This window comes from Rhincodon typus, chromosome 2 (genome assembly GCF_021869965.1).
Source record: "Rhincodon typus isolate 14 chromosome 2, sRhiTyp1.1, whole genome shotgun sequence".
Taxonomy (NCBI): domain Eukaryota; kingdom Metazoa; phylum Chordata; class Chondrichthyes; order Orectolobiformes; family Rhincodontidae; genus Rhincodon; species Rhincodon typus.
The window spans coordinates 31,822,108-31,835,477 of record NC_063333.1 but is presented as its reverse complement, the minus strand read 5'-3'; the positions used below and the strand labels follow the sequence as shown (position 1 = coordinate 31,835,477).

At 40.3% G+C, this 13,370-nt stretch overlaps 1 protein-coding gene across 5 annotated transcripts in view; it reads left to right on the top strand.

Annotated features, from left to right (window-relative positions):
• svila (supervillin a) overlaps window positions 1-13,370 on the top strand; it is a 165,023-nt gene that overhangs the window by 40,910 nt on the left and 110,743 nt on the right. For 2 of the 5 annotated variants that reach the window (XM_048609384.1, XM_048609378.1), the window contains exons 6-10: window positions 3,828-4,652; window positions 5,024-5,194; window positions 5,955-5,989; window positions 10,816-10,880; window positions 11,171-11,319. In XM_048609384.1, the coding sequence (XP_048465341.1) occupies window positions 3,828-4,652; window positions 5,024-5,194; window positions 5,955-5,989; window positions 10,816-10,880; window positions 11,171-11,319 (1,245 nt within the window). The remainder of the gene's footprint in view (window positions 1-3,827; window positions 4,653-5,023; window positions 5,195-5,954; window positions 5,990-10,815; window positions 10,881-11,170; window positions 11,320-13,370) is intronic. The other 3 variants (XM_048609398.1, XM_048609389.1, XM_048609403.1) reach the window with 2 other exon arrangements.

The following is a 13,370-nucleotide window of genomic DNA, read 5'->3' as shown; positions in this document are numbered from 1 at the left end:
CTTGTCATAAGACAAAACCCTCACCTCTGCAATTAATCTAGTGAGCTTTCTCTGAACTGTCTCCAATACAACAGCATAGAAACAGAGAAGATAGGAGCAGGAAGAGGCCATTCAGCCCTTCAAGTTTGCTCTGCCATTCTTCACAATCATGGCTGATTGTCCAACTCAATAGCCTAATCCTGCTTTCTCCCCATAAGCTTTGATCCCCTTCACCCCAAGTGCTATATCTAGTCACCTCTTGAATATATTCAATGTTTTGGCATCAACTACTTCCTGTGGTAATGAATTCCACAGGCTCACCACTCTTTGGGTGAAGAAATGTCTCCTCATCTCCGTCCTAAATCGTCTATCTCGAATCCTCGTACTGTGACTCTTGGTTCTGGACACACCCACCATCGGGAACATCCTCCCTACAACTACCTTGTCTGATCCTGTTAGAATTTTCTAAGTCTGTATGAGATTCCCCACCCCCTGCCATTCATCTGAACTCTAGCAAAAATAATCCCAACCTAGTCAATCTCTCCTCATACGTCAGACCCGCCATCCCTGGAATCAGCCTGGTAAACCTTCGCTGCACTCCCTCGAGAGCAACAGCATCCTTCCTCAGAAAAGGAGACCAAAATTGCACACACTATTCCAGGGGTAGTCTCACCAAGGCCCTTTACAAGGAGAGCATAATTTGACGCAATATTCCAGGTGCAGTCTCACAAATGCTTCTACAGTTCCAGCAACACTACCCTACTCTGATACTATTTCTTTCACAATAAATGCTAAAATTCCATTTAGTCTCCTTTGACTGTTGTACCTGTATACCAGTTTTGTGATTATACATGAGAACACCCAGATCCCTCTGCACTGAAACACTGTAATGTTTCTGCACATTCAGATAATAGATTCCCCTTCTTTTCCTCCAACTAAAATGGATAATCTCACATGTATCCACCTTAAACTTCATCTGCCGAATTTTGCCGTATTGATCTAACTTATTCATATCCATTTGTAAATTTCCTATTTCTTCATTGCAACTTACTTTCCAGTCTTTTTAGTGTAATCTGCAAATTTGGCTACAGTACTTTCTATCCACAAATCCATGAATCTAGATTGTAAATAGAAGTTGCTGGAAAAGCTCAGCAGGTCTGACAGCATCTATGAAGAAAAAAAATCAGAGTTAACGTTTCGGGTCCAGTGACCCTTCCTTAAAACTGGAAGAGCTGGTGGAAGGGTCACCGGACCCGGAAAGTTAACTCTGATTTTTCTTCTTCATAGATACTGCCAGACCTGCTGAGCTTTTCCAGCAACTTCTGTTTTTGTTCCTGATTTACAGCATCTGGAGTTCTTTTGGTTTTTATGTAGATTGTAAATAGTTGGGGCCCAAAGATTGAACCCTGTGACACCTCACTAATAGACCCATTTATTCCCAAATCTCTGCTCTTTGTTGGTTAGCCAATCCTCTAGCCAAGCTAATAAATTGCACCAAATCCCATATGATGTTACCTCACATATCAACCTTTTGTGCAGCACCTTATCGAATGCTTTCTGGAAGTCCAGTTGTACTACATCTACAGGATCCCCATTATCTATATTGGTTGTTCCATCTTCAAAGAACCCTAGCAAATTAGTCAAACATGATTTACCCTTCATAAAACCATACTGACTATGATGGTATATGTTTTGATTTTCCAAAGTCCTGTCATGACTTCCATAATTGATTCTAACAATTTCCCAACAATACATTGACCTCCTTCCAGATGGCCAAGACTGCACTGACCTAGGTGGCACCCTCGGACCAGGCTGGCCTGGTCTGGAGTCAGCCTCCACTGCTGGTCCTGGGGAAGAGGAACGCCTACCTGTGCACCTCTCTCCACCAGGACCTCCAGGCAGCAGTGATGGTGCACATAGGCTTTGTAAGATGGTGCCAGCATCAGGATGCCATAAATTCCGGGATATCCTGACAGTAGCGTGTTGCTCCAGGAACTGCATGTGGTGAGACAGGATAGAATTGGATGAGAAGGACTCCATTGGGTGGGGCAGGTAGTTAATGAGGTGAGCATGGTAAACTCGCTCGAACCCACAGTGAAAACATCCTCAAGTGCCAACTGGCACTAGCCAACAAACGTAAGACTCAGTCCATTGAGTATTGAGTCTTAAATGGTGAAGGACTGGAAAGTGTTGACCTTCAAAGGAACTTGGGTGCCCTTGTTCATGAGGCATTGACAGTTAACACGTATGTCCAGCAATCAATCAAGAAGGCAAATGGTATATTGACCTTTTAATACAAGAGGACTAGCGTACAGAAGCAGAAATGCAATCATATAGAGCCTTGGTGAGACCACATTTGAAATATTGTGTGTGCAACTTAGCTCTTCTTACATAACAAAGGATAGACTTCCTAGAGGAGACTCTCTTGTGGTACATGGGTAGTGTCCCTACCTCTGGGCCAGGAGGCCTGGGTTCAAGTCCCCCCTGCTTCAAAGGTGTGTCATAACATATCTGAATAGGTTTAATAAAAATATCTATCCTTCCTAAAGAGAGAGTGGCATAAAGTTTCACAATTCTCTCTGTTCTCACTGCCTACTATGCCTAAAAAGTTCAAGAATTCTACAGTTCATTTGTTAAATCTTGATCAAAATTATATAGAATTTTACAATAGAATAGTGTATGCACATAAATCATTGAAAATCTTGAAGAATGTTCAGTACTTACAAGGTTTTGCAAAATGGGTGTTGTAAACATGACATGTTGTAAATGTACAGTGAGGCAATAAATGGTAGATGGCTTGCCAGTTTCAGAACTAAATAGATATCAACCATTCCCTCTCTGTTCACTCTCCCAAAAAATATTTTTTGTTGTTGAATATTCACAATTGTCATGTTTTAGCTTTTAGTCATATTGAATTGAACCTGAAAAAGAAAATTCCCCTTAAGGAATCGTTAGAGAGCAAATAATGATAATTGTTATACATTAAATGCAAATATCTAGGAAAGCTTTGGAAATAAGAGAACATTACTTTTTCAGGTTCTGAACTTGCGTTGATTTCATACAATGCACTGCTGGTACTACTGGAAAAATGAGCAGCAGATGTGGGGAAAATAAAGGCTGAATGCCTGAAAGCATAAAGAAAGCACATCTTTTTCTGAATGAATGCTATAAGTTATCCTTTTTTTCTTTTGGAGAGGGAGGAAAGAAGACTTTAAGCACGTCTAACAAATCATTAAAGCTCTAAAAATATCATGAATTGGAGGGATAGAATTACAAAATACTGTGTATGTTGGTCCAGCTCACTCCTCCCCCACCCCAAATGTCTGCTGTAATACGTGGCTGATCTGATCTAAGTTCCATTTAAGTGAATAAGGAATACCTGTATGTTGATCTAAAAAGTCAAAATTCTTTTGTTTAATCAAGCAGCTGGCAGTAAAGGAATTTGTTTCGAGTAGAAATGTGAGCCAACAAAAGATCAATTTTGTGACTTGTATTGCATCCTTTTCTCAAAAGTTTTTGGAAGTACCTTGATGTACCAACTTTACCACGTAAAGATAACTGTTACATGTTTAGTGAGTGAATGAAGTATATCCAGTGTTACCAGGAATCTGTAACTAAGATGTTATCTTTGTATTTGTCTCCTGTACACCATTTTACACCAACTAATGTATAATAGAAAACGTACTTGCTCTTTTTTGTTGCTTATAAGAAACAGCTCAGTTTTCCCTGTTCATTAGTTATTCTTAAGGTGTGCTGGATTCCCTCTACTATTTGGGATGACATCAGACATAAACAAAAATGACTGTTCTTTTCGTGATAAATGAGTGGTTTCCTCCTTTTCTCTCAAGAGTAAAAGTTAGAGAAAGAATGTTGAAAGATGAAGGAATTCGGAGCAGCCCTGAAATAGTCAAAGACATCACTCATAGAAGACCGCAACAAATGGCAGTTCCTTGTATCTCCCTCCTGTCGGCATCTCCAACTGTTAATACAGTTAGTAAACCCAGTGCAATCCACCAACCCGGCTTTGTTCAGTCCACTGATACTGTGGACAGCACCAACACAATGACAGAAGAGTACAAAAGCAGCGTAGTTGGTAATCATGTACCAGGCTTTACTAGCCTTTCAACAAGAGCTGAAGGGATAAATGAGACCGAGCTTGGAGGAAGATGTGTTTACAGTCATGAATCAAAACTGAATGAGCCTGGTGGCACTAGGAACTTTTTGAAAAGCCGTAAAGCAGTTTTACCTTCTCAGGTTCGAAAGCAAGAGAAGAATCCTGAAGAAACTGTCTCTGTCATGAATGTCATATGCAGGGAAGGTGAAAAACCACATCTGGGGACATCTGTAATTGACTCGTACAAACCTACGGATATTAATCAAAGGAGGGAGAACGCCTTAGATATTCAGAAGAAACCTGGGGTACACTCCCATGTAGATGCTAGAAGAGGAAAAGACCTAGTCAAAGAAGCATCTCTTGAAAAATATAAACTAAAATGTTCAAGACCAGATAACCTGGAGGCACTGAAGATAGAGGTCTCAAACAGTGAAGAACATCAGGGCACCAGTACAGATGTCCCTGGTGGCGATACTGATACAGTGGACACAAGGGTGTCTGTTGCCAAACTTCGAAGAGCTTACCTGGAGACAGCCAATGCCAGCAGAAACCGGGACCTGTAGGTGGTACTTTGAATGCTGACTCTTTTTTTGCTCAATTGTTGTGCATTTGCACTGATAACAATTTAGAAATTGAACTTGCAAGACACACTTGAGCTTTAGCTTGCAGCCATTACTTTGTGAAAAGTAGTCATGTGAAATCTTAATATTGTAATTTGCTTGTTGCTGGCCTGTGCAAGTTATGATGCTGTGTAGTTGCTAAGTTTGTTAACTACCATGCATGATGTAAGCATGCAGTGTGATGTAATATATTGGGGGAATATTTCTCTGGGGTTCTTTCATAATTTTCTATTATTTTCCTTTCTTTCCTTTCCCTCATTTGCTCTTTTCGCTCTTTCTCTCCCATGCATTTTCTTTTCTGTGCTTAAAGCGAAGCTAATGTTGCCTTAGTGACATCAGGCCTTGACTTGGCCACCCCTGCTGAAACGGAGAATGCCCGTCGTAGGCCAAGACGTTACATTGCCTTTGGTGAGAATAGGAAGACCTCTGAGAGGTTTAGAACACAACCTATAACTACAGCAGAGCGACAAGAAACAGCTAGGTAGGCTGGTACCTGTGTATAAATGTTAATGTCTTTTGCTGTGCCCAATAACTTAAATTCATGTAGCTTGAAAACCTCCGGCAAATTTCCACTAGAATGCCAGGCAGCTATTTTCACTTCTGGAGGTAATGACAAAGAACCACGCAATTCTAGCCGTAACATTGACTTTACTCTATGCCTTCAATATCTACAACTGATGAAAACTATAAGGGATGAACAGTATTGGGTTGACTGTACAAACTTTGTGCTACTTTATCAGTGTCCTATAAGAGAACATTTTTGTTTCTGTTTTTTCTTTGGTTTCTGTTAGGATTTTATGCACTTCGAATGTACAATGAAAATAGAGTAGTTTTCAATCAATCGTTAAGTATCTATCCACTTTCCTTGAGTGCAAAACACAACTACTTTTTTGGCCATTAGCGCATAGATATTAAAACAATCAAATAATGCTGTAGAAGGTTTTAAGAGATTCAGCAAAAGCAATAAATTTAAATTATTATAGATGCCAACATTATGAGCTTATCATTGCAGCTTTAATTAATTCTCCACATCACATCAGAGCAGTAAATTCTAAATATCCAAAATAACAAATTAAGTAGTGGTAATGAATCCTAACTTTAATTCTGTTCCAACATAACTTATTTGTTGGTATTTTGTAATTTCCTGGCACGCTTTCTGCATTAATATATTTATGAATGATTAAAGACAAAGTCAGATGTACAATTTTTATCAAAGTAATTAGCTAACTTTTATTTTGTAGGCCAGGGCCAATTGCGGAAATGGAAATTACTGAAGGCAAGTATAGATTCTTATTTTTACTTGTATCATAAGCGAATGCAAGATTAGTACAATCTGAAGTGTTCTTAATTATATAAATAAATGGGGAAGTGTGGAAATTAGGGATATCGTGTATTTCATTTGTACAGTATATTCTATATCTCTGGGGGTTGGTTAGTTGGATTGGCTGGTCAGCTGGTTTGCAGTACAGAGTAAAGTCAACAGCATGGGTTCAATTTCCACAGTAGCTGAGATTACCATGAAGAACTCTCCGTTTGAACCTCTCCCTTCAGTTGACATATAGTGACCCTCAGGTTAAACCACCACCAGTTGTCTCTCTCTAATAAGAGAGCAGCCCTATGGTCTAATAAGGCCATAGCAACTTTACCTTTACTTTCTATATCTCTAATTGCCAGTTTTCAAATTAACAATATATTATGTCTATCTCTGTGTTGCTTAGTATGTTTGAGCCCAGATATTCAAATTGTGAACATTTTGGTAATGATTATCACCCAAAAGACTATGAATAGAAAATCCAGGCTCTAGTTTTATTCAGGCTGCTTTGCATATAAGCATTTGAAACACTTCATTGCCAAATTCCCCAAACCAGTTACTGTTGTATTGGAACATTTCATTGCAGTCACTAGAAGTTTGGTTTGTTTTCACAAAGAAATATACGAAATGAAGTATAGAAATGAGAGGATCCAGTTAGAAATATTTGTAGCTATTGCTACCTAATTCAACAAAAAATAAATTGTTGTTGCTTATCAAATCAAAGTTCCAAATTGTGAATATTTTAATGAGTGATATGTTTTAAGTCCTTTTTTTGGCTGTAACATTTGGGAAAGAAACATAAAGCTGAATCTTAACTCTCAAAACTTGTGGGTTGGAATTGTTTTAGAGATTGTAAGTAGAAGGGCTGCATTCATAAAATAGCTGTTATAGACCAGAAAAAGCAGAAGTGCTTCCTCTTGGCCAAATGAGCTCCCAATTTTCCCCTACTTCCCCTCCCCCATCCACAGAAAAAAACCATTCTAACAAAGATCAGTCTACTGCCTGAACCTCCTGCTGAGTTGATAATATGGAAGACGAATGGAATGTTGGCCTTTATCTTAAAAGGAATGGAATATAAAAACTATAAGGCAAAAACTATACAAGACACTAGTCAGACCACAGCTAGAATAGTGGACATGGAGATAGCAAGAACTGCACATGTTGGAGTCCGAGATAACACAGTGTGGAGCTGGGGGAACACGGCAGGCCAGGCAGCATCAGAGGAGCACGAAAATTGACGGTTCGGGTTGGTTTCCTTATCTAAAGAACGTTATGATGTGGAGGTGCCGGTGTTGGTCTGGGGTGGACCATGTCAGAAGTCACACAACACCAGGTTACACTCCAATAGGTTTATTTGAAATCACAAGCTTTTGGTGCAGTGAGAGAGCACACAGACACAAAGTTTATGGACAGAGAGATCAAAAGATCGTACAAATGGTGTGAGTGGAGTGTCAAATATTAAGTCTCTACAAGTGGTCAAAAGTGTTAGATGGTGTGAGTAAAGTGTCAACACAACAGCTGAATAACAAGTGAAGGCATGACCTATAATCCTATTAAATGAGGCAGAGAGAGAATTGCAAAAAATTAAAAATAAGATGGTACTGGAAACAAACCAAATGACTGGAATAACATGATAGGCATAAGAGTTCCATGCTGAGGGTCTAACTAAAGTAATGAGTAATCCAAAATTTTCAAACTAAGTGAGGTCATAAAAATTTATCAAGGTGATGGTGTCTAAACAGGAAAGTAAGGAAGATTTTACAGATATAGAAGAGTGAGGTGGGGTTATATATGGCATGACATGAACCCAAGATCACAGTTGAGGCCGTCTTCTTGGGTACGGAGCTTGGCTATCAGTTTCTGCTCGGCAATCCTGTGTTGTTGTGTATCTCAAAGTCCACGTAGGAGGACGCTTACCTAAAGATCGGAGGCTGAATGCCCTTGACCGCTGAAGTGTTTCCCGGCTGTGAGGGAACATTCCTGTCTGGCGATTGTTGCACGGTATCCATTCATCCGATGTCATAGCATCTGCATGGTCTCGCCAATCTACTGTGCCTTGGGGCATCCTTGCCTGCAGTGTATGAGGTAGACCGCATTGGCCGAGTCATGTGAGTATCTGCCGTGTACGTGGCGGGTGATGTTCCCACATATTCTGGTCGTATGATCTGGCATGTCTTGCAGAGGTTGCCCTGGCAGGGTTGTGTGGTGTTGTGGTCGATGTTGTCCTGAAGGCTGGGTAGTTTGCTGCGCATGATGGTCTGTTTAAGGTTTGCCGGTTGTTTAAGGACAAGAAGTGGAGGCGTAGGGATGATCTTGGCGAGCTCTTCATCGTCATTGATGACATGTTGAATGCTGCAAAGAACACGGCATAGTTTCTCCGCTCCAGGGAAGTACTGGACGATGAAGGGTACTCTATCGGTCTTATCCCGTATCTTGTCTTCTGAGGAGATCATTGTGGTTTTTCGCTGTGGCACATCAGAACTGGCAATCGATGAGTTGAGCATCGTATCCCGTTCTTATGAGGGCATTCTTCAAAATCTTTAGGTGTCTGTCACATTCCTCCTCATCTGAGCAGATCCTGTGTATACATAGGGCTTGTCTTTAATATGTTTAGGGTGAAAGCTGGAGAAGCGAAACATCGTGAAGTTATTCGTGGGCTTGCGGTAGAGTGAAGTACTGAGGTGTCCCTCCTTGATGGAGATGCGTATGACCAAGAATGAGACTGATTCTGAAGAGTAGTCCATGGTACGTCTGGTGGGATGAAACTTGTTGATATTGCTATGTAGTTATTTCAGTGATTCCTCACAACAAGTCCAAAGGAAGAAAATGTTGTCTATGTATCTGGTGTCCAGTGTTGGTTGGAGGTCCTGCGCAGCGAAGAAGTCTTGCTCGAGCTTGTGCATGAAAATGTTGGCTTATCGTGGTGTAAATTTGGACCCCAAGGCTGTTCTGTGTGTCTGAATAAAGAACTGGTTGTCGAAGGTTAAGATGTTGTGGTTGAGGATGAAGTAGATGAGTTTTAGGATGACGTCTGGAAATTGGCAGTTGGTGGTATTGAGTACTGAGGCTGTTGCAGCAATGCCATCATCATGGGGGATGCTGGTGTACAGTGCCGAAACGTCCATTGTGACAAGGAATGTTCCTGATTCGACTGGTCCGTGGGTGCTGAGTTTCTGTAAAAATAAAAAAATCTGTAGTGTTGCAACAGAAGCTGGGGTTTCCTTGTACAGTTGGTTTTAAGTTGCCCTCAGCATAAGCAGAGAGGTTCTCGCACAGGGTCCCATTGCCTGATACGATGGGACGTCCAGGTGTGTTGGCTTTGTGTATCTTCAGAAGTCAGTAGAAGTCTCCTATGTGAGAAGTGCATGGGATGAGAGTCCATAGGATACTGTGAAGATCTGGATCGAAGGCCTTGATCAGTCTGTTCGGTTGATGGGTATGTTCTTTGGTTGGATCGGCATGTATTTGTCTGTAGTGTTCCTGGTTGTTCAGTTGTCGGTATGCATCTTTGCTGTAGTCCATTCTATTCTGTATGACAATGGTTCCTCCTTTGCTGATTTGATTACAATGTTCTGATTGGTCTTGAGAGCACGGATGGTATTGCGTTGTTAGACCCTCAGCATGTGACTTTTATACCTATCATGTTATTCCAGTCATTTTGGTTCATCTCCAGCACCACCTTATTTTTAATTTTTGTAGTTATCTCTCTGCCTCATTTAATTGAATTATAGGTCATCCCTTTGCTTGTTATTCAGCTGTTGGCACTTCACTCACACCGTCTAATACTTTTGATCACCTGCAGAGACTTATTATTCGACACTTCATTTGTATGATATTTTGATCTCTCTGCCCATAAATTCTGTGTTCTGTGTGCTTCTCTCTCACGTCACCTGATGAAAGGGCTGTGCTCCAAAAGCTTGTGATTTCAAATAAACCTGTTACACTATTACCTGGTGTTGTGTGACTTCCGACTTTAAGGAAAGATATGTTGGCATTGGAGATAGCCCAGAGAAAGTTTATTAGACTGATTCTGGGTATGGAGAAATTTTGTTATGAGGAGAGGACAATTAAGTCACTAATTGCTCTGCTCATTGGACTATAGAAGGATGAGGAGAGACCTTACTGAAACATAAGATTCTTAGGGGGCTTGACAAGGTAGATACAGAAATGTCATTTCCCTTTGCAGAAGAATCTAGGACCAACGGGCATAATCTGAGAGCAAGAAGCCATTCATTTAAGACAGAGATGATGATTTCTTTTTTCTGTGAATCTGTCCCATTCTTTACTGCAGAGGCCTGTCAAGACTGAGTCATTAACTATACTCAAGGCTGAGTTGGGCAGGTTTCTAATCATCGTTAAGTGAATCAAGGGTTTGGGGAAAGGCAGGAAAATGGAGTTGAGAATCATCACATCAGCAATAATCTCATTGAACGGTGGATCAAATTTGATGGACTAAATGCCCTACATCTGCTCCTACATTTTAGTCTGTGGAGGCCGTTTAGTCCAATGTGCCTGTGCTAGAAAGGGATCCCTGCAACTAAAAACTGCTGGATGATCAGAAAGCTCATTCTTCCTGGTTTTCCAATCCAATATCTGTTCCTCTACATTTAATTTGCCCCTGGGATAAAGTTCAGCCCGTGATTTCCATTGTTCTGAGTGTATTTTATGATGGTTGTAATTGCACGTTGGCGAAAATGGATTTGGGTTGTTTCCCATCTCTTTCTCTGCTTCATTGATGCATACTTAATCGTCTAATTCTGCTGAAAAATAACTGTACTTTTTACTTCCAGTCGATGAAGAAAAGTTGGATGAACGAGCTAAAATGAGCGTGTCTGCAAAGAGGTCACTTTTCCGTGTATGTAATTTGTTTTTGTTGGTAATATATAATACTGAAAAGAAATGACTCTGATCTCATCTGAGACTGCAGCAACATCTGGTTTTCTGCCTGATTTGTGACGTAATGCGAAGTTTTTTTTGTATTTCTTAGCTCCCCTTTAAAATACAAATCCCTTACCCATTTGTTAATAAGCTTAGTTTTAGAATGGCCTTTTAGCTTTCTTCAAAGCACATTTAATCGGATTTATTAGCTCTTTGGTAAATTGTAATATCTACTGCTGTGCAATTTCATTTTATATTTCATGTTAGGAGATGGAAAAAGCAACAAAGGCAATGGATCCGTTTGTGGCAACCAAACCTCGATCTAGAAATTTAGCAGTGGAACGAAGATTACGTCGTACCCAAGATCGTTCCCGTACTCAACCTATCACAATTGAGGAAGTGGTTATCGCATCCAGGTAAGTTTGAAAAGACACATGTTTAATTTGTTATGTTAGCTTTGTGTGCAGGTGATTTTTCTTTTCCCCTGCTTTGGCACAAGGTTAAAGATTGGGATTCAGCCCTGAGCAGCTCATATGTCCTTTATATAGTGGAACATATTTCACATACCTATCATCTGGTGTGGCAACAGCTAAGGGCACTACCAAGAGAAAAAAACATTTTATTTGCTAGTTAAGGGCTGATTAATTGGGCACTTGTAACACTGTCAGCATATTCACCTCTGCCTGCATCCAAAGATATGGGGTCTGGCAATACAAATTTGCTTTTCAAGGAATATTGACCAGTGCTTAAATTTAGGTTTGTGGTATTTGCAGGAGACTTGATGACGATGATGGGTGATAATGGCTCTTCTTTTCATACAATCATCTGCCCTTTGTCAGACTGTACGATCAAGTATTCTGGTATTTTTTTGGTTGTGGTTGCATCCGATGGCTGGGTGGCACAGTGGTTAGCACTGCTGCCTTACAATGGCAGGGACCCAGGTTCGATTCCACGCTCAGGCGACTGTGGAATTTATACATTTCCCCCCCGTCCCTGCGTGGGTTTCCTCTGGATGCTCTGGTTTCCTCCCACAGTCCAAAGGTGTGCAAGTTTGGTGGGTTAGCCATGGGAAATGGGCGGGAGGCTGGATGTGGGTGGGATGCTCTTTGAAGGGTCAGTCTGCACTGTAGGGTTTCCATGATTCTATAATTTAGTGAGTTTTCCATTATTTTCTAATTGAAGTTGCCATTTGGTATTTTGTCTTTGTTCAGATCTGTGGTGACAGTTTGCTAAATGCATTTGTGGGAGACTGGAGAGCTCTCTTGCTGGACAGTGTGAAACAAGAAAGTTAGTTTTAGTACTGACTTTCTGAGGCATGGTTTGAGGATATCATTCTTTTGTCAGTATGGTTAAATGAGCTATTGCTGTGAATTATTTCTTCTTGGTCCTGTGACATGCAGCAGGGCACAAGTTTCATGACTGGGCTTTCTTTCAGTTAATGTGAAACAAAGGCTGGTTGCTTCCCTCTCCTGCGTCCACCCATTAACAGAGGCAAGGCAAAATGGATAATGTAGATATTTTCTAATCAAACTGTTCACCAATGCTGTGACACACCTCTGAACCAGAAGCCTCCTGGCTCAGAGGTAGGGACACTGACAGTGCACCACAGGGGCAAAGTGGATAGTGTGTCATGTTAAACTGCTAACAATGGTTTGGCAGGCAGTGCAGTAAGAAAAGGTTCACTGTCTACATGTTTAGCTAGAGGAAGATGTATGATGCAAAGGAGTAAGATTGAAAATGGGAGGAAAGCAGGCCACATTGTTTACTTTGACTTATAGATGTGGCCTTTTTTGAGGCACACAGTTCAAGGATGTTCAATATAATTTGGAAATGGATCAGAAGAGGAGTCTAATGCATTTTCTTAAAGTTACATGTTTATTGATGGTGGCATTGATTTAATACTGAACATCAGGCCTGTGAAATATAGCTTCTTTTTGAGATTGAATGTGAATCAGCTTCATGTAGAACTCATTTTTATTCCATTATTTGTCGTTATGTAATTGAAAGTAGTATGACAATGGTTTTGTGCTTTTAGCATGGTCAAATAGTACCCATGTAAATAGTTAAGGGCAGGGCACAAATGGACTGAAGAGATTGTGATATTAAACATACAAATTATTTGTAGATTTCATGACTTTATAAGTACTTTATTCATTTTTTTAACATTTTGTATTGGTTATGTAAACAGTATGAAAAGAGGATAGAATAAACTGCAGGTTTTAAAATTTGCTTGCTTGCCTCCTTCCTACCTTCTATAAAAGTAATGAAATATTCAAACTTTTTGAGGACTAGAGTAATTTCTTCTTATTTTTATCTAATCTGTGAAAACAGTAATGAAATATAAAACAACAGTGTCTGAAATAGATACCTACCATTTTTGAAGCAAAAACAGAAATGTGTGATCTTGAGATAGTAGGAACTGCAGATGCTGGAGAATCTGAGATAACAAGGTGTAGAGCTGGATGAA